The sequence below is a fragment of the Leptonotus elevatus genome, chromosome 12 (genome assembly GCF_054856555.1).
Source record: "Leptonotus elevatus isolate MCC_2025b chromosome 12, RoL_Lele_1.0, whole genome shotgun sequence".
Classification (NCBI taxonomy): Eukaryota; Metazoa; Chordata; class Actinopteri; order Syngnathiformes; family Syngnathidae; genus Leptonotus; species Leptonotus elevatus.
In genome coordinates, this window is record NC_141250.1 from 18,995,402 (window position 1) to 19,020,394 (window position 24,993).

Genomic DNA, 24,993 nt, shown 5'->3' on the forward strand with positions numbered 1-24,993 from the left:
GACATAGAATGGACTCTCAATTGATTGCAAATTCGGTAGATTCACTTCACTTGCTTGGTTAAACAATACAAAAATACAGATGTATCTCAATATACTCAAAATTTGTAGTTCAATTCAAAAAAATGAAAGTCATAATATACAGGGTAGGACTGTTTCTTTAATTAAAGTTTCCACCCTATTCTAATTGAATAGGCTCCTTTCAAAGTGCAAAAAGCCCCCACCTCTGTGGTCTTTGTCGGCCCCTGCTAACAGAGCGTAGAAGATGTGGTAGTTTCGTTCTCCCGGATTTTGACGCACCACTCGGTTCTTGAGAGGAGCGAGCAGATGACGAGAATAATGTTTACAAAAAAAAAATTATTTTCAGTTATGTTATTTCCTGCATTCCTAGTAGCTCCTGAGGAAGCTCACAACGCAGGCCTACCTTTTCCAGTAAATCTGATGGCTGAAGGTCAAGAAGAATAACAAAACAAACATGTCTCTTCTAAAGGGATACGCAACATATACAGAATTATAATAATAATATAAGTGCATAAATACACCGTTCAAGGATACAATCAATGATGCAGCCTCCCTGGATGTTTCCATTCTGGGAGAAGTGAAGCTGGATGAACTTTCCGAAGCGACTTGAGTTGTTGTTGTACACCGTCTTAGCATTCCCAAACGCCTCCATGATGGGACTGACAGGATAAACCGCAGTAAACTTTACTTGTGCAAGTGGAGGATTCTGAATGTATTACAAGAATATATTTTTACATATGAAAATATCTAATAAAAGGCTCCTCCTTTGCAAAGGTTACAAAACCGCAATATAGAAACACCCTGTTTAATGACTCCCTGGGCATGTTTTTATAGCATTAACCACTTTTTTTTTTTTAAAGGTCTTCAAATAAACTTTTAAAAATAATTAGGTGTGTCAAAATTTGTGTGTCCATTTTGTGTTCCTTTAACGTGCGATTAATGATGACCCCTCACTTGGAAAGTCTGTACTGAGGAAATTCCAGTCGCAACACAGCAGACACGTCCATGTCAAAATTTAGCAGTAATAAATGTAATAATAATGCATATATTTGTGGAGACTGGGGTCAAGTTGTATTTTACAATTTAAAAAATGTGCAGAGTTACTTCATGTTAAAGATTAGATAGCTCTTAAAATGAAATGAAAAATGCAGACAGCTGTCACCAATGTCTTACAAATGCAATTATGCCATCTAGTGGCAGAAAAATGACCTCAACACAAATCAATATCCCACTCTTATACATTTACAGTACAGTACATATTTTTAATTTTAACTTTATGAATTATTAGGAAATTACTGTATCAATGACTAAAGGATGCAGCCATATTTCTATTAGTTTAACATTTTTCCACTTTTATGTTAACAAGAGTATGAAAAATGTGATTTTTTTTATTGTACATTTAGAACAGATATTAAAATAGCGATTAATTGTGAGTTAACTATTGAAGTCATGCGATTAATTGACACCCCTAAAAATAATACAAATAATAATAATAATAATAATAATAATAAACAAGACAAACATATTGGTCAGGGTTGCAGTATACTGCTAATCTAATCCATCTGTGATTATCGTAATAATCATGCCCAAAGATGTATGTATATAAACAGCCAACACGTTCTGTAGACGTAAAAACCAGGATTAAAGAGGATTTAACATTGAATAGCAAACTTCCTGTGTGTCTACTTTCAAATTTACGTTGTAAAACAATATAGTGTGCCTCTATCTCGTGGCCAACAGAGGAATTACACCCAAAATTAACAATGGAAAAATAGTTATACTTGGGGGGGCTGCAAAATTGCAGGATCGCGAACCTGGGACCCACGATGGAGGGGCGTTTGCTGTATGCCATTAAATTAGCCTAAATTCCTATTAACTACAATACATACAGCTTCCAGTGTGCAATATTTCCCAAAATGCTTACATTAAACTTCCAGGGGTTATTCACCAAAAATTGTCCCCACTTCTTTTTGCAACCGTAGCAATTTCGAATTCCACTACACCTGCTTTGGATGAGTGCCTGCTCCACCCTGGTGGTCCTCTCTGATGCAGGCGTACCCGCCGAGTTCTGGCTCATCACCGAGAGGAACTTGAGCAGCAACTTGGTGCTCTCCGTCTTCCCGGCACCGCTCTCCCCGCTGACAACATTCATGTCGGATGCATTAGCAACACTTAGCTCGGAGTGGAAGTAGTTGATGAATAAGCAGCGCTGTGTCACTCAGTCATTACCTAATGAGCACACACTGGCTGTCGTTTCTCTTCCACAGGCAGCGGTAGCACTCGTTGGCGATGGCAAATATATGAGGGGGCAGCTCCCCCATCTGGTGCTTGCTATATAAATCCACGGCGGCGCCGTCGTACAGGCCGGCAATCTGCTTGTAGGGATTTACAGCTGCCAGGATCGAACCTATGTTGGTCTAAGTGGGTGAATGAAAAGACACAGGGATGAGACAAATTCATACGTCTCTCGCAGTGACAATGCTTAATAACAGATTTTTAGGTACACATTTTGTTCTGGATCTTATTATAGTAGATTAGGTGTTGACATGCTCTAATTTTTTTAGGGTAAAAGTCCCTAGCAGATTGTATTTGTAAGGTCATCATTCCAGGATACTGCACACATAACATACAGTTTTTTTTTGATTGATGTGTTAAAAGAGGCTTAAAAGGCTCCATTCTGAAAGTAGGGCTCAAAATGCAGTCAACTTTATTTGTCTTATGTGCAGAAACTTTATGCCGAGAAGCTTTACTTCCACCTTCAACTGCACTGCAATATTGATAAGACACCAATAATGAAAGGATACCGAAATAGAAACGGCTAATGTGTATTCCAATTGTAAGATGGAAGTAAAGTAATAATTCTCTATCTTTCCCCATATAGAACCATTTGTATGAATAAAGAATCCCTTTCAAATAGATCCCGAAGCAGTTGCATAAATAAACATCACTATTTGAGGAAATACGGTATTCCAGTAATCTTATCATCATTGTTAAAATGTTTGTTTTTTTAGTGTTGGGAATCCCTGTGCTTTTATGTTGTGTCGTATTGACCTACATTTCATTAAGTCATTTTAAATTGATCATTGCCATATCAATAAAAACATACCAATGTACTTGCTAAAAAAAACAACTTTTTCTGTCTGTCTTTGTAGATTCTCAGGGTTGTTGTTTTTTTGTTGTTAGTCCAATCAGATTTCAATCTCTATGAGTGACCATGTCAATATGATTTGCCCATGGCCTTCAGAAATTAGTGCTGCTCTACGTAACTTTAACGATATCAACAATGGGACTGTTGCTTCACTCACAGTCAAAAGTTGAAATTCTAGCTTTTCCATCCTTTGATTGGTTTATCAGAACACAGCTGTTCAGCTATGCACATGATTACATTTAACAATTAGCATCTTTGGTGAGTAGGATGTACTTTATCTTTTTTTTCTCCGTAATTTATTGTTTATTTATTTATGATTATCTCGTGGCACAGCTGTGAACTTGTGCTTTTGTATCGTTTGGAACTTTCTATAACTGAGACGTGATAGAGGTGGGATTAACCCAGGTAACTCTCCACGGAAGGTGCCGAAACCAAATGGAGGTCCCGCCACTGCGTCTAGACAACAACCGGGGGGGGGGGAGTGGGCGGGTCGACAATGGGGCCTACTGTACGTGTTCCAACAAAGTCCCTTACATAGATGTTGTCTCGCTGGTAGCGCAGAAAGAGGTTGTGCATGATGGCGGCTTCGTGCAGCTCTGCCAGTGTGGACATGTCCTCCACTCCGTGGATGCTGCTGGGGTGCATCAGGTACGCCGTGTCCTTGCTTAGCTCCGCCTTCTGCAGGTAGATCACCTGGAATCCCAGATAACCAGATCGCAGATGGTGAATGGTGATCTATCTGCAACTGTTATTAGAGAGATTGAGCACCAGGAAAAAAAAAAAAAACTCATGCACGCATAAGAAGAACAAGCAAACAAAGATTCCACCTTAGAATCTGTCAACTGTGGGGCAGAAATGCTAACCACTAACTCATCGTGCTGTCTGCACAATCTAATGAGATTACAGTGTTTGAGCCGTTCCGTGACTATACCAATTGAAATGAATGGAAATTCCTTCATCTGTTCCAGCACAACATAGCATTCATGCTACATGTTTTTATCAAGAGAAATAGCACTGTACTGGACTTGAAGAGGCGGGAGTTGTTTAGACCCCCACCCCTCACCCCCCCCAAGGCATTACCGCAAGATCCTCTGGTGTATTCCGTTACATACCAGCAGGGAGCAGACTTCTTGGCTTTAGATTAGAAGATTGCGGAGTCATCACAGACAGACACGATGCAGTGCTGCTACCTGATGGGCGGCTCAAAGAATCTGCTGTGTGGCAGATTGTGTATAAGCTTTATGGTGGTCCTTGGAGAGGAAATAAATTCTGATACTAATGGGTCATGGCAAAATCAAATGAGAGATTACTACTCTGCTTTGTTTATGTGCTGGACATCAATTTGTCCACAGAGAAATCTGTATCTGTAGCCTCCAATCATCCATTCCAGACCTTCATAAAACACCACAAAAAATAATAATGTTGTAGCCCGAAGAAAATAGCACTGGATAGTATTTTTGTTTCTAAAAAAATCAAAGAAAAAATCATACAGCAATAAAATTGTTCCGTTAAATTCCGACTTTGTAACCAATGGGGAAAGGGGGAAGTGAAGTACATTTGTCGTTTTTTTATGTGGCAGTCTTCCTACCATCCTCCTCAAAGTTGTTTAGTGCCAGTAAAAATGATACAGACCCCCTCAGGCCATGGCAAAGGTACCATTCAACTTGTTTTAAGTCGATGTTTCATCAGAAGAGTTATTATAATATTTTACTAAAGTTGAAAAGTTCCTTAGTGCTACTTTAAATTTAGCTAAATGATTATTTCAGTACAACCAGTTCAGGGGCTGCCCAAAGCCAGCTGGGATAGGCTTGTGAGGACAAGCGGTTAAGAAAATGGACGGATAGATGGATATTATTTCAGTAGGCTAACAATTGTTTTTACTTTTCTATATTTAAGCACAGTGTTGATGTTCAGTGGCTTACTATTGCATTAAATCCACTCTTAGAAATAAAACCTCTGTCCTGTTCTGATGAACACTTGGCCTGCTAGTTTGAGAGATAAGGATTTTTTTAAACGTGGTACTAGGTGTGGAGAGTTTGCAAACCACAGTATTACATATTGACTTGAATGTGTAATATGTTATCCCATTGCCAGTGGTTGAGTAATTCTATGCCGAATGTTACTGGAGAATGGGCGTCGGCAAAAGCACAATAACAAAACGGTCATCTGCAGCAGTTAAGATTTTCAGGACAACGACCTCGGGGGAGAAAAGCAGCACGTGTGATGATGTCATCCCTCCGGTAGATTTACAGGCAGCCGAGTGTAAATATTTAACCCTTTTTCTTCCTCTGTACCAAACTGACAAATCAGTCTAAGAGCTCGTACCACGTGAGTCATTTAGCATCAAGTGAGATCACTTACTTTGTCTGACTGATGCTATTACAGTATCAGTGCCTGGAAAAATGGACTGAACATGAAGGAAACATCGTCCACTTCTCACAAGCAATGAAATTCTTTACATTCTTACATTTTGTATGGGGTGAGCAAAAAAAAAAAAAAGCACAAATAAATCCTTGATAACAAACAACTGCGAGAGGATATTATTAGGTTTCGCTTTCAAAACAAATCCAATATGAGGAATGCCTATTCATATGCATTTTCAGATATTCCATATACACTCAATCATTTTGACTAGATATCAAGTGGCCTTTGTTGTGGATCTCCAGTGAACAAAGCCGTGTTCGGATTTCACAGTGAAGACTTTGGGAAGCCTTAGGGAGTTTTTCCTAAAACATCTAAGACCGTCGCAGAAAACCCAGCAGGAGTTAAGGTTTCACCCTCCTCCATTTCAACCATTCTGCTTTGGTCCCGGATCATTCCCTGCCAATAATTCACTGCCTTCAGAGACTCTGTAGACCCTCTTAGATTGTTAGATCTGTTTGACACCAGTTTGCAGCTTCATTAGTGTTGACAAGATGAGTGATACAATGATGACCAAACACACGTGTGAGGTGTGATTAGAGGAGGACTCGATAGCTGCCAATGTTCAAACGGCTTTATGGCAAGTTGTTTGAGCATGTTTTTGCATATAATAATATAATACAGTAATCCTTACTTTGCGTGTAATTCCACTGTCAACTACTAGATGGCAGCAGAGGCACACTATAGTCTTTGTCACTGTGAATTTAAAGGAAGAAGAATGAAAACAGGAAGTATTTCAGCTCAGTGTCAAATCCTCTTCAGTCCTGCTTTTTACGCCTACAGAAAGCAACAGTTGTATGTATATAATTGGTCATTATTGATGCATATTGTAAGATAAATTTACATTTTTTAGCTATGAAAACACACCTTGGTTGTATTTAAATAGGATATTTCTGTATCGAGGATTCATTTGGTCTGGAATAATTACTCTATAAGGGTTATAACATTAGACCTCACTAACTTCGTAAAACTATGATATTGGAATGAATGAGGTGCGTTTTATCTTCTTTTTTTTTTTTTTTTGCAGTGTTCCAGTCATTTGGGGAAGAGAACTGAAAAGAAGATTGACCAAAAGTAGCGTGAACGGAGAGTTCAGGTGGTAACATGCATGGTGAGAATTATGTTAAATTTCTTCTTCTAGTGTGCAGAAATGTCGTACAGTCGTAGAAGGCGTTAGTGGAAACACATTACTACTAAGTAACAGTAATTCTATTCGTACAAATATCTTGAATTTTTTTAATGGTGGAAAAAAAAGAAGACATGGACCATAAACTAGATATAAAATATATGCAATAAATGCTCAAATGGCTTCCCAAAGGAAACCCTTCTTTTGTTTGCTGCTCCGTGAAACCACACCCTTGCTTTTTGCTGCTTTGTTCAGCCAGGCGGCTCTGCTGAATATTCAAGAGAAGAGGTGGGGTCACCCTCACTGGATGTCACAGTGCACAGCGGGTACTCGAGGCAAGGCAACAAAATCATCTCCTCTTTTGGACAGATGTGTGTAGCGTGACGTGTTTTGTGTTAAAATGATGAAAAAAGATGTTGGGAGCTACACGGAAGCTTTATGTTGCATAACAGCTAATATTTGCAAGCATTTAAACAAATGCAGCCGGCATAGATAATCGATCCATCGAGCATTGCTATCTCGCATAAAGGCTCCAATCACGCATAAAAATGAGGGGCCGTCGAGTGACCTATTTTAAACCTCTGAATGAGACGTGAATGTTTGCACTACAATACTTGGGAAGAAGCTTTTTTTTGTTACACTGCTTGAAGTAGAGGAAAGAGTTTAAAGAGTTTAAAGAGTTTCAGTGTGCATAATTTGGCAAGGAATTTACTTACACTTTTGGAACATACTAAGTAAAGTAAGAAGTGTTCAATCTTGATGTGAAGCGACTCGCCTGCCAGGCAGTAATCACACTGCATATTTCCAAAGTTTTGCCACAATTTGGCAGATGATTGTGTTTTTGTTGTTTTTTAACATAAGAGCGGTGTACTTCTTATATACTTGTTAAAACATTTATGATACAAAATAAATTGGTATTTATGATATACAAAAATAGCTCATGTATGGTTATGCAACACTTTACAATAGTAGGAAGACATTATTATTATTTTTTTTAATTTTTTTTTGCAGTGGTGCCTTGATATTTTATGCACCCCCCCCCCCCCCCCATAAGAAAAACAGCACTCATTATTGTAGTAGATACACACAGTAACATTTGCTCTCCACATTGTCGGCAAACAGAAAATGCTAGCACAAAACACGGCTGTACTAAATGTTTTGTCCTTCATTGTTATTCTCTGGGGTCTCTTTTTTCAATAAGATTAATCATCATCATCATCATCATCATCATCATAACCTTGATGGCACTAGAAAATTCGACTCAATTCACTGTAGGTGCTTCCCAATTCTGGCATTATGGCCTTTTTTTAACAAAACTTTAAAGTAGGCAATTCTTGTTTTGTGACGTGGATATTACATTGTTGCACTCCTCAAACTCTTTCTCCTATCTTGCCTCGGAATGCTGCTGAAACATTACTGTTACTAGACTGTATTACAAAGTTTGCACATCTTTGCATTTTTATCACTATGATATGCTACAACAACAAAATGTTGGGGGGGGGGGTATAATTGGCGTTATCATGACAATGACAGTACAATTTCTATTCTATTAAAAAAAAAATGGTATACCCCCAACAAAATAAACGACAACAAAACTTTCAAGCTATAACCTTTTGGCTAAAATGCTACTATTGGGTTGACATCAGGTATCAAGACCACTTCCTGCATCTCTTTGTGTGCACCCCTCTCAAAATAACAGACACACTGTTAATCCAGCTGGTGCCATCTGCCCACAATAAAACACACACACACACACACACACACACACACACACACACACACACACACACACACACACACACACACACACACACACACACACACACACACACACACACACACACACACACACACACACACACACTTACCACAAGACCTCTTTGCTTTTTGTGTACTCTCACCTCATCCCTCTCGTTCAGGTTCTAAGACAATGACAAATGCTGATGTGCTGGTTAATGAGACAGCAGCCAAGTCAGGCTGTTAAAGCCCAGACAAGCTTCCCTCAGGAGGCTGCAAGATGAGCACTTTGGACACCAAGCAGCACCACTGAACCGACTGGTAATGGTATATCACCGCCCTGAGGGAGGGGGAGGCTGCCAGGATACATTTACCAAAACAAGCGGTGACTGACATGGCACCTGCGTGTAAAAATAGCGGATCCCAAAACAGAACCTCTGACGGACATGTATTGAGCTCAAATGAGAGGTTTAAATAACAAACCTACTGTCACATTCCTGCTGTTCTACTTGATACTTTTAAAGTAATGCGCAAAAAAGAAAATCCCCCATTCATACATTTTCCAAATCAGAAAACGTGATTTTTCTATGAAACAAGGATTTAAACTTTGGCTTTTTGGTGAGTTAAAGTAGCACTAAGGAACTTTTCAACCTTAATAAAATATGTTCATATCTCTTCTGATGAATAATCCACTTGAAACAAGTTGAATGGTACCTTAGCCATGGCCTGGCGAGGTTTGTATCATTTTTACTGGCACTAAACAACTTTGAGGCGGATGGCAGGAACACTGCCACAAAAAAACTACAAATGTGCTGACTGATTTATGGAATACGTCACTTCCCCCTTTCCCCATTCGTTACAAAGATAGAAGTCAATTTGACTGGTGTGAGCTCAAAAACGGCTTCTTCCTTCAGGCATAACATTACCGCTTTTGTCCATAATCAAAATAAACTACAAGTTGCTTAGTGTAGCTTTAAGTGTGTGACACCATTCTGGAGCATATTTATCCAAGAGTTTGAACAAAACTTCCAGGTTCGGCTTGAGAAGGAAAGTTTCTATACAAAAATCGGAACGCGAAGGCGCCTTTATTCCCCTATTTCTTCTCATCCACATTCCTCCATTATGTTCCAAAACACAGTGAATACTCTCTTTGAAATTTGTTTTTATAAAGACTGAATGTGGAAATGTTGCTAATGTCTTAATCCCGCGGCCACATATAGTCCTTGATGCCCGTTGAGTTACTTCCTCCTCGCTGCCCAAAAAACCTGTAGGTCACTAGACAACAAAGACTGGTTAAGGGAGCGAACGCACACCAACACTCGTTTTGTTTCTTTTTCATTTCTCACATGTCCATCATCACAACACTCTCTCCATTTCCGACCACGGGGAGCAGGATTTCCTCCAGACACAGACGTCCATGCGACGGCAAAAACAGATAAGCTCATTCTCCACAGGCTTACAAAAGGCGTTGACCACAGAGCACGCGCAATTGAAACACGCGTACGTGAACTTCCTGCATGCACCCCCGCTTCCTAAATACATGTTAACGATTGAAGGCGTTAGCTTACGTTCCGTGGGTCAACGCAAGTAAGCAGTTTTGGAAGGTTTATACTTACAGTAACATGAATGATAATTCCCGTTAGCCTGTCTATGCTGTTTCAACATTATATTCTAGCATTAAGCTAGCAAACTTTATTTAGACGAAATTATACGGTTTAAGTAAAATATTTTGGTATTTAAATATACAGTACAACGTTTGGTTCACTGCTGACAAAGAACTGTTCAAGCAAGAGTGAGAACAGGCACTCCGAATAATAATAATAAATAAAAAGTAAAAAACATTTGTCAACTTGCAGACTGATCCAATTGCCAGAGATGAGTGACCTCTTACCTTCCCATAGTCAGTGGTGAGGACCAGCGACGTGTCATCACAGGAGCTGACGGTGGCGGGGAGGAGTTGTTCTTTATGCCTCAGCCACACACGGGAGCCCTGCAACATTGTTATTAAACCCCACAGCGTTAGCATTTTTAATCAAGGCTCATTGCAAAAACACTGGCTGAGTATTAAATTGTTTTGTAACGTTTTTGTACAGTAGCAAAAAGTTGCCTACATGACAATGACAGAAATGTCTGGGAAAGTGCATTCAACTTTGGGGCAGGAGGAGTTTCATTTTCAACTATTACAGTCCACTTGCACAGGGGCCAGAGATTTTGCTTTGACTTTTTGGGGTAACTTAATTATTCCGGTTATTCGATTAATCACTTCAGGCCTACTTGGCATTAGCATTGTAATTTTCAACAACTTTCCACATAAGCGGGAATTTTTTTTTTTCCGAACATGGATTCAGATCGGATTACAGCTCTAGCAGTGTAGCGTTAGTATAAACATCAATGTTAAGTTCCTGGCCTTCCCAGACATGTGAATTAACAATGCGATCACCAAGCGCAATAACAGGAATCAAGAAGTATGCTTGTCATTTCCTCACAGCAAAGGAAGATGCATTTATAGACCTGGCAAGCATGTTAAAGTGATTACAAGACAATGGCTTGTGATATGGCCGCATAAACAAACAAATGTGCATTTTATCCCAATACATTGGAAGTCCGGAGAAGAATTCAGGGTGATTCATCATCGTCACCGATGAGCCACCTGAAGACTGTTCATCAGCTCAAAAAGGAGCAGGAAACAACATGGAACAAAAGGGAATTGTGTCCAACAGGGCATAAAACTGAACTGATCAATAGGCATGGATTCCACTTGGAAACCTAATACAAGACAAGGTCACCACTTTTAGACATCAATCCTCATTAACTATTTAAAAGGAGCGGCCACGTGCGCACAACACTAATCCATGGAGGAAAACATATTACATCAGGCTTTTTACAACACATAGTAATTGGTTTAGATACTTTAAATGTACTCTACAGAAATAGTTGGTCTCTATTTCTTCGACAAAACATCAACTCCAAAGCTGCTTCCATCACCATTCAACTCTCTTCTGTCGACTAATGGTGCACAGCTAAAAAGAGGTTCTCGCAAACCACCAGGGACAAAAGCTTGACGGGTTGTGTAAATTAGGAAGAGGAGGCTGAGCGAGACGGGGGGGGGGGGGGGGGTTGAACGGGTGCACAAGTCCGATGTCTCTCTCCTCATTGTGTGCAAAAAGGCAGAAACAACTATTACATAAACTACAGCACGTGCCGATGCATTAACAATTTTATTGAGGGAATATGACAGCCCGTCTCTGCCTGGCACCGGCTCGGCATGTTTGGCCTACTCATGGAAAAGCCGCTTCACCCTGAGGTCCAGATTATTAAGATTAATTCCACAGACAATCAGGTGCTCTGATGTAACTGGAAATCACAGGGCCTGCGGGGTTTCAAGCCAAATATTGTTGGTCGTCGCTGCGGACAGACAAGCAATTTTTACGAGAGCATTTTGGACAGGCTATTTTCAAAGGTCAATAGGCTTCTTGCGGCTTGACATGGAGCTGTCAAAATCACCGGATATCGGTCATAGATTGTGAAGTGTAGATATTTCATTAGGGTGTGGAGTTGGACCAAAAACAGCGCAGTCAGCAGGAATTCTGACAAAACAATAGTATAGCCTGACATGACCTTTGACCGTGCATAATTTGGTCATTAACAAACGACCGGGTTTTTGCTTCGGGACAACTTGATGATGATGGATTATGGATAGGTAACCATTGAGGCACTGATAAGAAAGCATAGCCTTTGGCAGGGTTTCCCAAACCTTTCTCACTTTGACCCATATGACCAATTTTTACTCTGAACATTGGCAACCGGATAAAAAAAAAAGAAGAAGGCCATTTTAGATTCCAAATTTGAGTGTGATGGGGGCAGATACCAACCAGCCAACTTCCACCAACTGCGATTCAGTTCTTTACACATTTCAAAATATCGAACTTGAACCGTCTCATTTTTCTGTACGTCTTCGTCGGGGTGCACTGAATACGATGTTGTCCTAGTGGTGGGGAACGAAATTTGTTAACCTTAACAGAACCATACCATGGTTATTTTCTTTTAACGTCCTCGGCGCCCTTCCGTAGGTTTTTACTAAACGTTTTATAACGTTTATGGCGGTCAAAGAGTTAAAGAGAGACAATGATTTACAGTAGCCTATGTACTGTATCATGATGTGTTCAAGGACCTACGTGCGCTGTGCCACAGGAGTGACTATGAAACCCAAGCCGTATTTGTCCAGATGCATTTCTTTCTTTATAGCCGATAAGTTTGTGATAAAAAAAACAGTCTGACGCCGTCTCGGCGACAGATGGTTCTTTCAAAACTCCTCCCGCACGTCGCTGCCTTCATAAAGCGTCTTGTCACGAAGTCAGGACAAAAGGCGGCCACCGCTGACTGACTGAGAAGCTCGGAAGTTAACCAGGCGGAAATATCCCCAAACAAAGGCCAGCTGGGCCACAATGGGCACATGTCAAAACAACCCCACCCCTCCAACTTAAATCACCTGGTGTGGCCCAGCTGACCCATTCTGACCCTTAAACAACGTTGGCCACTTCTTGCACACTCATCATTGCGATCAAGTGGGGTGTGAATCCGAACCTCTGTTTCTGGCGAACAGATGTTGGAATATGCTTTTAAATTCCTCATGCCGCATGTCACAAGGCACGTAGAGCACTGCTGGGACAGAACTGGTTGACGAGAATGTTCCAAGCCAGTGAAGCCTAAAAGATGCGATCCCAGAACCAAAGGATTTAGTTTCTGTAGCTTCTACGATAACAAGGGATCCGGAGAGTGCTAATGAATAAGCCTTAAATGTTTTAGCGCTTACACAGGACAAGGTGCTGCGGACACGATTGCGGGCAGCATCGAGCGATCGGATCAAAAAGTCATGACAAAGAAAGAAAGCTAATAAAAGCAACTCAACCAGGAAACGCAAGATGATCCGCGGGTTTCTTGGAGTGTCGCTTGCTTCAAATACGACCGAGTGAAAATAACCATAATAGATGCCGTGTAAATGCAAAGTTTTCAACTAAAACTGAATAAAAAGGTACAGTTTGGCATGTTAGCCTGAAAATGCTAACATTTAATGTTTCGGTGTGATACTTTTTCCACATTGTTAATATTTCTGTCTGTCACATTTTAAGTCAACCGAGACGTCTGCCTTCTTATGTTGACATAGCGTGTGGATAACAGTGAGGTATCAAACAATCGATCCGAGTTACTGTATACGTTGACTCCACAGCGAAGACGAAGGACCAGACCCCACCCCATCGCCTCAAATAATGAAACATGGCGGCATTCACATAACAATAGAGATGCAGAGGCTCATTAAAGTGACCACTTGGAAGAAAGAAGACAAGCGGACAGATGTGCAGTCTAGGACATTAGGCCGGCCTCTAAAAGGGTCAAAGAGCAAATTGTTTCTTGCATGAGTGTCCATTAAAAAGCCAGCGGGACAATTCTCAATGGGCTACATCCACAAAGACAACAGGATAAGTTGCCTTACTTTACATCATTCAGAAAATGAAAATTGGTTATTGCACGAGTGTCCATTAAAAAGCCAATGGGACAGTTCCCGCAAGATACTGGGATAAGATTCCTTTCTTTACAGCATTCTGACATGTGACTAACAAAAACCCTGGCAGTAGGGCTGAAACAAAAGCATATTTGTTTTCCCTGAAATGCCTTCTAGACAACAAGTCACGTTTTCGATCTTTCATAATAACAAATCATTTTAGTAAGGATTGCCTGTCGACTTCATTTAAAAAAAAACGTTTAAAACAATGCAATGTTTTGTCGCTTGTTCTGCAAGTAGGAACTCAAGCCAAATTCAAGGATTTCACTCAAATCTGCGGAATGCTGAGTGAGTGTAACACACACAGAGGTGAGATTAAACATGTAGGCCGAGTTTGGCTGGAATGGGAATCTGGGCAAAAGGTCCTTCCAGGTCTTCCAGGCCCAAAATCGTCCAGATGGGGTTGAGAGCTTTACTTTCCCCACAAATGGATCAACACATTCCGGAAGTAACAGATTATACTCTGGCGTCACTCATCCCAATCACAATACAATGAGAATGTTCGCTGGACTCCACCTGAAATGGGATATTCAACACTTAAGCTCTTATAAACTCTTCAAGCCACTGTTAGAATTATTTATTATTAGACGTAAAATGATATACTGTTGTTTAATTTGACTTTTTCCTCTTTTGCTCATTGGTTTTAAACTTGTGAGGCAAAAATAAATGTAAATGTTGAGATTTTATTTTGAAATAAATCAACATTCATTTCCACAAACTCATGCACAAAAGTAGCGAAAACTGGTACCGTTAAATACAGATATCTGTATTGATATACAAGTACTACCGGAATCTGTACCACATGTTTAAAATGTGAAAGGTACCCATTCCTACACACTGCCAACACACAAATAATACAGTACATACATTAGTTATACTTTATAAAACCAGTTTATTTCTTTACGTGTTGTTTTCTGTTTTTATGCAACCGACACTGTGATCATTTTCTTTGCATTGAAGTAATTATAATTTTATTAATTAATTATTTGTACTTAATTTTTAAATATTTTTTATATATAATATCTATTTATATATATTATAATATTTTTATTTTATTTGAATTATTAATCATTTTCTTTAATACACATTTAGTAGGGCTGGAGCAGATTCATGGCATTTTAATTCAGTTAGCGACGACAAAAATTACGCAGAATAAATCAGGCTGTCTTTGTTTCTTGTTTTTTTTCTTCTTGTTTTTTTTCTTCTTTTTTTTAAAGAGCTCAGTATTGTTCATTCTGTAATGTCATCATCATTGCTTTTTTTTTCTTTTTCTTTTTTGTATGTGGGTGAGTATGTGTATGTGCGTGCGTGCGTGTGTGTATTCATTAGTTCACCAAAAACCTATTAAAAAAAAAACATACCGTTCACCTAAACCGAACACCGCCGTCAGGAGACCCGAGGAAGGACCAAAGAAAAGAAAGGAAAGTCTTTGTCTTTGTTTCTAGCGTGGCTTAAGGGTGGGCAGAGGGCAGGCTGCTTGACCAAGGGCACAAATCAGATGATTAAAAGCAACCTCCAGCATCTGCGCGGGAAGACGTGAATTAAAGATGATGGAGGAGGCAGCTGATCAGAAATTAGCTAATGGAGGAGGAGGAGGAGCCCGTGGGGAACAGGGCTTCCCTCAGTCTCGTGAAGGGGGGGGTTCAGGGGTGGGGGTTGGTTGTTGTTCATCATCAAGCTGTCTGCAACCCCCTGCCGAGGCCTTAAGGCAGAATGATAGTCTACATAACGTTCATACATAGACCCCAGTTTGTTCTGCTTCTAAGTGATTTGAATCAACATATTTGTGAAACAACTAATAAGAACAATCTGGCAAGTACCTGCTGATTTGTCAATAGCCCCGTGCACATAAGATCATCCGCACGGGCGTGTCCAAGTGGTTAAGGGGTCCCTCCACTACCCTACTATGTCATTTAAAGTCTGTTGAAGAATATGAAATTTGAAGTCAATGGACAAAAGGGTTTGGCTTATTGTAGAGACGCTATGTTTTGGGGTCAATATTAGTTCACTTGAAATCAACTCATTTTTTTACAATATTTTTTTTCCACATTAATACATTAGAACATAAAATCAAGATAATGACATTAAAAAAAGGATTTTTGCCCATTTCACTCTCTGTTGCAAAGTTGAACAAATACTCAAGGACAAACTGCTGTAAAATCGCCAAATATTCTGGCTGTAGTTATTAGTTTATATGACAGCTTTTGTTTTAACAACATGCTGAAGATTTGCTTTGCAAGTCCATTTGGTTTAATGATATGCTAACAAACAAAGCAAAATGCCATTAATGGGGTTTCCATCCACCCATTTTTATTTGAATTTTTAAGTAATGCGAAAATAAAAACTGAATTGAAACGCTAGAAATTTGAAAAAGGGCCCAAAATTCGCAAGAAAGTTTTTACGCTTTGAGAAAGCGTATCGAAAAAAAGGAAAATGAAAATTTGGGCTATGGAAACAGGTTTTGCGAATAACCGCTGACAAGACTGGATACACGTCACAAAGCAATGACAGGCGATAAACTAAGGTATGTTTGGGGGGGGCGGCGAAAAATAAATATTTTTGGAATTAATTAAAGCAGCAAATATTAATGCAATTTTAGATGGAAAACAGCAAAGAAACGCTACGGTTGATCAAGAATTACAAAAGCAGACTCATACGACGTCATCGCACGGCGCAGTCGCTTCCTAGTCTTTTTCTTCTTCTTTTAAATTATTGGTGGATCACATCTCTATGGTGTATACCGCCACCTACAGCGGCGGAGTCCCCTCTCAATACTCGCAAAAGAAAAAACAGATGGAAACAGGCATAAGTCGCGTGTCCGTTTTGCGCATTTTCAGTAAATTCGCTTACATTTTTTTCCCGGCACAATTAGATGGAAACCCCACTATTGAGGGGCTAACGTATCATTGAAGACAAAGACATGAAAAAGTGCTGATGACAGCAGATGGGAAACTGCAGTGATCACCCCATGCTTGATTAGACAGCAATCTCCGCAGCGGTGACTGCTGTCCCTCCTCCTGTCTGTCGCCTTCAATCCCGTCTGAGCTCACTTGCGGGTAGCGGTGGGGTCACACAGCAGGAAGACCGGAGATATCCCTGGAATGCGTTTGAGTTCAAGACAGGGGACAGGGGAGTCGGACTGTGGGAGACTGTGATCTGAGGCTTGCCAATTGTGGTTGGTGCGAATGACGGGTCAGTGGAGCCTTTGGGTCCAGTGACATTACTTTTGACCTCCACTCATAACTTCACTGGAAGCAAATTCATTACTTCTGGGGTTTCAGTGGTGTGCAAAGACCTAAAAACCCAAACCCTGTGTCTGAAAAGGTTGGTCGCACCAGAGCTACCAGGGAAAAGTTAGCGCAGAGCCGTGTTGTACCCTTAACTTCAGCCCCCAGTTGTCGCTGTAATCTGTTTAAGTTACAATCGCTGGAAAATGAAAAGCACAGACAAGACTGATGAGACGCAACATATTCCATAATAGTTTCGCCGAAGGGAAAGTCGGCATCTGGGCTGACAGCAGTAATCACAGGCTAGCTATTATTAAGCTGCAGCGCGAGAAGGGATTTAAGCTAGACTCTTATTACTAGCTCATAGAGTCGGTCGGGCGAGGGCGGCCAAGGTCAAGGCCAAGAGTCGTTTAGTGTGCCAGGCGAGGCCGTTGTAAACAACGACTTTAATTTTCTCTGGCTAAGCATCCCGGATAAACACACAGCATGCAAATCTAGCAAAAATCCATCCTTTGTTGGTAGCCAAGCGCAAAGGACTGGTCTGGTTTTGGGAATCAACCTCTGGTTCTAGAAAACAAGGACTACATATCCCCTTTCACACTGCTTATTAAAGCCATATATAAACATAGGGGGAAATCGATAAAATACCTGAATATTAGGGGTGGGAATCTTTGAATGTCTCACGATTCAATTCCGATTTTTGGGCCTGCGATTCGATTTCGATTCATACCGATTTTGTTTTATTTTATTTCCAAAATGATTTGATTAACAATGATTTTTGCTTTAATCTATAGATGTGCAAGGAATTGTAATGATCTACTCCAGTCTGACTCGCTAATGCTAATTAATTACTCGTGGCACTTTTATCACTCAAAAGATCGTCTCCACACTGCAAAAAAACAACTTTTATTGTATAACTTGATCGTGACTTTTTCCTTCTACTCTCTACTGTGGCTACAACTTAACAGTGTATCAGAACGAGCGGAACCACACTGCTCCTAAGTGGCCAAATCGGGTACAACATGAACAGCGCTCCAAATAAAGGCACACACAGACAAAGGCAAGACAGTATAAAATAATTTAAATAAAATCGATTTTGGGACATTTAAAATCGATTCTGAATCATACTAAATGAGAATCGCGATTCTTATGGCACGCCCCGACAGAATATCATCGCAAACATATTTTCCCCCTTAATAAAATACATTCAACTATGATTCAAACCGAGAACGGCTGAACGGGTATCTTGCGGATGGAAAACGAGGTGAATGTTGCACAACGACATTGAAGCGGCTTATCATTCAGAGAATGACACAATCGACCTGTGAGACACACTCAGAGAGGAAAGATGGGCGTTAAAAGACACGGCTGCAGCGCGATGAACTCAAACCCTTCATAAGGGCATTGGAGGAGGAATGACTAATCAGAAAGCTAGCAAAGCTAGCAAAGCAGTAAGGGGATTTGAAATTGTGACATCACTGTGGCAAAATTACAACCTCAAATGTTTCCCACTGGATAATTAGGGCTTTTGGTCATGATGTGAGCCTCTTCAAATACACTCTGTAGGAACATTTTTAAATTTAGTTTCCTTGCTTTTTTTTCTTCTTTTTTGTGCCCAGTCCGAGCAGAGTGTAGCCCTCCCCCCTTGCCTTAAATCAGCTCACACTTGACTTGACTAAAGAGGATAAGTCACTGAAAACAAATCAATGAATGGATATTGATTGTGCTTTAAGCCTATTTGGGATGGGCCTCTTTTTGTCCCCAATGTCTGGAGACAGAACACTGCCATTAAGTTTTGGTTTGGTAGAAAATTACATAATGACACCCAAACAAGTATTGACACATTTTATTTGATTTGTTTGTTTTTTTTACATTGTTTTCCTTTTTAAATGCAGTTTTCTAACATACTACTAAAAGTGATGGTCAAAGTGTGGTACGTATCGTTGTATGCGAAACTATCACAGCCTAAATACAGTTGAATATTTAACTCATTTGCTTTTATCTTTAAGACCTCTTTGATTTTATAAATGTATTTTGATATTCAGCTTTTCAGTGTAATAGCATTTCAATGGAATACTTATTTGAGTCCATTCTTTCCCCAAATGTTATTACAATCAAGTGAAAGCGTTTTACGATAAGCTCCGCCTCATTTTTTTGCCGCACACAAAAGCCAACTGTCCGTATTTTAACATTGGCCATTATGGCGATACTGAAGCATCACTCGGCACGTTTACGGCCTATCCATCATCACAAACTAATAAACGGGATCAATGATCTTCTCTCCTCTATTGTTACAAACACCGCAACTTTAATTATAGGAGAGTCAGGTTGATGATACGGACGCGAACACCGACAGCGGCGTGTCAGCGGGAGGTTATCACTGCACTGGCCGGCTTCGCTGATAAAACGGGCGGGTCAGGTCACAGATGCCGGAAATGCAAACATGAGCAAGGCAGGCTAAAAAGCAGCATCAATTGTTTGATTCATTGCTTGGTTTTCAGTTGCTTCATATGTTTGGTCAAGGACATTTTGTAAAAGGTCACTGAAAAGTGATAAAATTGTGCTAAAACTACTAAAACCGTGGGAAAACTTTCCGTATTACTACTTCCCTGTGTTTAGCTGTATAGTTGATACCTAAATAACATTACAGTATTTCCAATTTTTCAAGTGAGACCATTTTGCAAGTCTTGATTACAACCTAAAACACAACAGCATTTTTTTTTTTTTAATGACATTTTTTTCTTCTTTCCTTCCTTCCTCACATCCTCGCCTCACTTCCTTCCTCGCTAAATCTACCCTCGGTGTGGCTGGAGGTGGAGACGCGGTGATCTCAGATGGCTTCAACAGCTGGAGGAAATGACAAGCGCGTTAAGTTACCCATTTTCACAACAGAACCCTTCCGAAGCATGTTAATCGGCATGGCTCGAGCTTGAAAAAGCGGGACTGGGCTGCGTGTTCGAGGGGTGGGAAGAATGCGCGCGGTAACCTAAAGCGCTAAAGCCGTGGCACTTCTGCGCGGCACGGGATGACATGCCGGCACGGCTGGGAATTTCAAGAGTCGGGGGGGGGGGGGTAGAGACTCCGGGATTCCGTCTGGTCAGAATACCTTCGAGGGGGAAGGAATCTGGACTGTAATGCGAGGGGGTCTCCTCGGAGGGCGTTTACGGTGGTGGAAAGGACTTGGTTTGACTTCACAGTGCGAGGCAGCTGCCACTTTAAAGGCCTTGAATTGCCAAGTTTAGAATTGAACGTAGCGGCTCGACAGGATGCTTCACAAAGGCCATAAAGGCTCTGTTTCCTCCGCGGAGGGGCGAGAGACGCAAATCCGCGCCCCCAGTATATCATCAGTCAGAGGTTAAAAAGCACTGACAAGACACGGGAGGGTGGACCGGGTGTGGACTCCGGGCAGTGCGGATGGACAGAATGGTTTAAAGTTTAAATCGAACCTGAAGCCAACTTCAATCAATCAATCAATCAATCGATCGATCAACGCACTCTTGCTTTGGCAAGCAATCTTGAATCACGGCCATGAATCAGGCCTCAGATTTATGCCAGGTTGACTCACTGCAATCCACTCGGAAGACACAGTATTTGTAAATGTAACGTAAATATGGCAGACAAACAAAAAATACTGTAAAAGCATCGGTCCCTGTTAACTCCTGATGAAAGTACATTTTAAAAAAATCCAAATTAAAGAAATACTAAGAGTCGCATCCCAGTCCCGTCACTGCTTGCGTATGCGTGAGTCAGATCGTTGTGACCCATCAAGTCTATACGACAGTTCGGTGCGTCTGTGCAGATGACACATCCGGCCTGCACTCACAAACTGCTTGGGACTACTAAATAAAGAGGGAAACAAGCTTCAACCCAAAAGTGACACACATGAAGAAGTGCATTGACATTGTCATGCGGCTCCGCTTGTTTGTAATGGGATTATCGGAGCACAATTGAAGGGGATTGTTGTGGCATGTTGTTGCCCTTGGATGCATATCAAGTAGAAGACAGAAGTGGATGATTTTTTTAAAAATAATTGTTGTCCTGAGACAAAATGAAATTGTAGCGATAGTAATAAAAAAAATATTTGGATTTTGTTATCATTAAAACTAGGTCCCAACCGATAAATCGGACGGCCAATGTAATTGAACGATATTTGCTCTATGTTTAAAAGCAGTTGATTTTTTTTTGTTTTCTTTATTACAACTAGGGCTGGGAATCTTTGACTGTCTCACGATTCGATTCCGATTTTTTTTTTAGCCTGCGATTCGATTCAGAATCGATTGTCGATTCCAGTCTGACTCGCTAATGCTAATTAGCGCGCTACTCGTGGCACTTTTATCACTCAAAAGAACGACTATTCATACAAAACGCTTCAGGAATGTATACAGAGAAGCATCTTAACATCCTACACTGCAAAAAAAAAAAAAAAACTTTTATTGGAATAACTTGATCGTGACTTTTTCCTTCTACTCTAATGTGGCTACAACTTAACAGTGTATCAGAACGAGCGGAACCACACTGCCCCTAAGTGGCCAAATTGTGTACAACATGAACAGTGCTCCCAATAAAGGCACACACAAACAAGGGCAAGACAGTATAAAATAATTGAAATATTGATTCTGAATCATACTAAATGAGAATCGGGATTCTTATGAGAATCAATTTTTTTGGCACACCCCTAATTACAACATAATGATATTATGACATTCAAACAACCCCTCACCCGGAAAAAAATCCTTTTTTTTTTTAATCAGCCGATTTCTTTCTGTCGTAAAGTTCGACTGAAGGACAAAACTGTAAAACAGTCAAATGTTTTGCATGTAATAAGTTGGAAGTTTTAAGTGACCAAAAGAAGAATTTCTGTTTTTCTTTATTTAATTATTCGGCCGATGAATCTGCATCAACCTTAAAAAAAAAATGTTACTAGAACCATTTCAGCCATAGAGGATGAGAAAAATAGTGAGCTAAAAAGACTCAGCAGAAATGACATCATCAAGCTAATTCCTCTGACAACTTATGGACATATTCATATCAAACTTTTTCTTGATCGTAAATTAATATTTAATATTAATATGAAACATTTTCTTTATCGTATGGCTGAGTTTGTTCTTGAGCCACTAAGATACTCAAGACACCTACTGACCTCACCGGTGCTGCCAAAAGCTTAAGACAAGAGTCAGTAGCAACCGCAAAAATAAATTGCCATAGGCAGAGATTTGGCAGATTCATAGACGGAACCGACATACTCAGCTCTGTTGCTCATCCCACAAATGTATGCTGCTTACGAATGTGGCACCATTTCAAGAGAAATAAACAAGCTTTTATACGACATAGTGCCAAGCAGCATTGGTACAACAAAGAAATAATCCACCCAAACACAAATCTCCTTGCTTTCTTAGCTATTTTTTCGCACCACTTTTCCACATTAGCGTCATTGTTGTGCTGGAGCCTATCCCACCTGACTTTTGGGTACGCCCTAAACTGGTCACCAGCCAGTCGCGGGGCACATATTCATCATCAACCACTCACAACTGCAATTTAGATTCTTCATCTATGAACGTGAAACTGTATAAAGCCAGAGGAGGGATATGAAGAAAAGCCACACAAGCACATGGAGAACAAGCAAACTCCACAATGGAAAAGCCTGGATTCGGACCCTCGACCTCAGAACTGTGAGGTTCATGGCAAACCCCTATATGCTGCTGATGGTTGAACTGGACGAAATGAATAGCAGTTTTTCTTGAAAACATGAAAATATAAAAATACACAAACATAAGATATGAACCAAATAGTGAGTTTTTCAAAAATGTTGTTAGATGGGAACATGAATGAGGATTTTTGTTGTTGTCTAACTGTCAGCGCACGTGGACGAAACTAATACAACAAAGAGTCAAAAATGACTTTTAAACCTGAAAGGTCAAACTTAAAATAGGTAGAGAAATAAGCGACTTTACCTCCAAGAAGAATGTATCCATGTTGACGAGGTCCGACCTGACGTCCCTTTGTAGTCTGACTTGAGGGGACCACAGTCGATGAGGTGAGGAAAACCTTACTCCATTTCAAATTTCCACCTATCCTCCCGCTGGCTGGTAAGCTTCTGGGTCACAAACGAGACATGTCCGGCTCGGTTCGGATAACTTCCAGTGTTTTTTTTGTCCCGCAGGAGAACGTTATGCTACTACTGTTGTTTTGTGTTTGTGTATGTGTGTGTACGTATCGTGTGTGTGTATGTATGTATGTGTGCTGTGCCATTCATTTGGGAGCCGGCAAATTATGCGAAGGGCGGGGCAAAGGCGGGGCGAAGCTGCGAGGAGGAGGAGAGTACGGAAGCCGAGATGGTTCAAGTTAAACTCGATCGCCTTGTGTTGAATGAAGATGGAAGTCAAGGGTGTGTGCGTGCTTCCCCTCTTTATTTGGGAGAGGAACAAAGGCAGGAGGTTGTTTTGTGTGTCTCCAAAATGGAAGAAAGGAGGTCAAAAGGCGTACAAATTGATGTCAAGTTTTCATTATCTGACAGTAAAGAAGATGCTAACCAAAGGCAAAAGGCTTTTTAATTCTTGTTTGCATAGTATCACAGGGTGTGTCCCTAAAGTCTGGAAGATATGCATGAATGCATATTTTCCAACTACATTTAATTAAATTGGAATTTAGAATAATCAACTCCAACATTTGTGATGCAAAGGTTAACAGGCTTAGCAAGATTCAATGTACAATGACCCTATTAAAAATGAATAATAAGATCAGACTATGACTAGCTCTTAACAATGAAAAGGTAAATAATTGCTAATAACATATTCCCCAGCATAATCTAATTAAAAAATATTTATTGTTTAATCAAGCTAATTTGAATATTAAATAATAATAATAATAATAATAATGTTGTTGTTTTTTAAAATATATATATACATACTGAGCAAATTGTGCCTTTCTTCTGTAAGTAACAACAAATTCAAATGTTCTTATCTCCTTGACTTATGCTACTGGATCTCACTTTAAAAAGGGTTTAAATTAAAAACAGCTTAAAAAAAAATCCCCATTCATTTAAACAACATGAACATGACCAACATAAAGTAAATTACAGATAAAATGTATTGTATGTCTGGTCTCTCCAGTGAGTGTAAATGACATATTAGTATCTATAAATAATTATTTATAAATAAATAAAAATTGTATTACTATTATTTGATTCTGCAGATTCTAAAAATTTATTTTCTGTAACTAAAAATGTGAAATCTTAAAATATATATATATCAAAACTACAGACTCTGGGCTAACCATGTTAAATTGTAGAAATTGACAATGACTGACGCAGTATAAAGAGTAAAAAATCACACAGGATGATTTTTGTTTTGTCCAAGAAGGGTGAAAAGTAATAAGTAACATTTGAGAAGTTGAGATGTAGTAAACCATTAACTGGTTTCGCCAAACAAATGCAACTGATAACTTCCCAAACTACGAGTGTGGCTAAAATGATCAGATAACTCCGATTTTCTCACATGATGGTGTGTAGACACACTTGAGTTGTCAACTTGCATACTTATGCTGAGTTAGTCAGCTGAGCGTCATGTCTGTGAGGTCGCTAGGACAGTCGCTCGTTGTTTGTGTGCACCGTCAGATGATAACCGCGATCAAAGCGACGAGATGATAAAAGGGGCGGGACATATATTGTGGTGCTTTTTCTTCATTTTAAACTTTATTTATTTTTTTACCATTCAAATTTAGCAGTGTTGTTAATAATACTCATATCTATGGCATGTCA

General features: G+C 40.0%; 2 protein-coding genes across 3 annotated transcripts in view; both read right to left on the reverse strand.

The window, feature by feature from the left end:
• myo10l3 (myosin X, like 3) overlaps positions 1-325 on the reverse strand; it is a 43,799-nt gene extending 43,474 nt beyond the window's left edge. For both annotated transcript variants that reach the window (XM_086091103.1, XM_086091102.1), the window contains exon 1: positions 222-325. The gene's annotated coding sequence lies outside the window, so the exon portion shown is untranslated. The remainder of the gene's footprint in view (positions 1-221) is intronic.
• On the reverse strand, positions 246-23,456 carry LOC147164892 (unconventional myosin-X-like). Its single transcript, XM_086091272.1, has 8 exons — positions 23,189-23,456; positions 10,342-10,440; positions 3,701-3,859; positions 2,248-2,435; positions 2,022-2,156; positions 540-677; positions 422-442; positions 246-306 (listed from the first exon to the last, which is right to left on the reverse strand). The coding sequence occupies exons 1-8, from the start codon at positions 23,207-23,209 to the stop codon at positions 246-248; spliced, it is 822 nt and encodes a 273-aa protein (XP_085947398.1). The 5' UTR covers positions 23,210-23,456.
• Between the last annotated feature and the right edge of the window lie 1,537 nt (positions 23,457-24,993).

What these genes read in the sequence shown, in the direction of transcription:
- LOC147164892 (XM_086091272.1), bottom strand. Translation starts at nt 23,209, where the DNA reads ATGGATACATTCTTCTTGGAG. An exon ending in AGCCAGTGTGTGCTCATTAG is followed by an intron (nt 2,157 to 2,247) that starts GTAATGACTGAG and finishes GAATGTTGTCAG; the next exon opens with CGGGGAGAGCGGTGCCGGGA. An exon ending in ATTGATTGTATCCTTGAACG is followed by an intron (nt 443 to 539) that starts GTGTATTTATGC and finishes CTTGACCTTCAG; the next exon opens with CCATCAGATTTACTGGAAAA.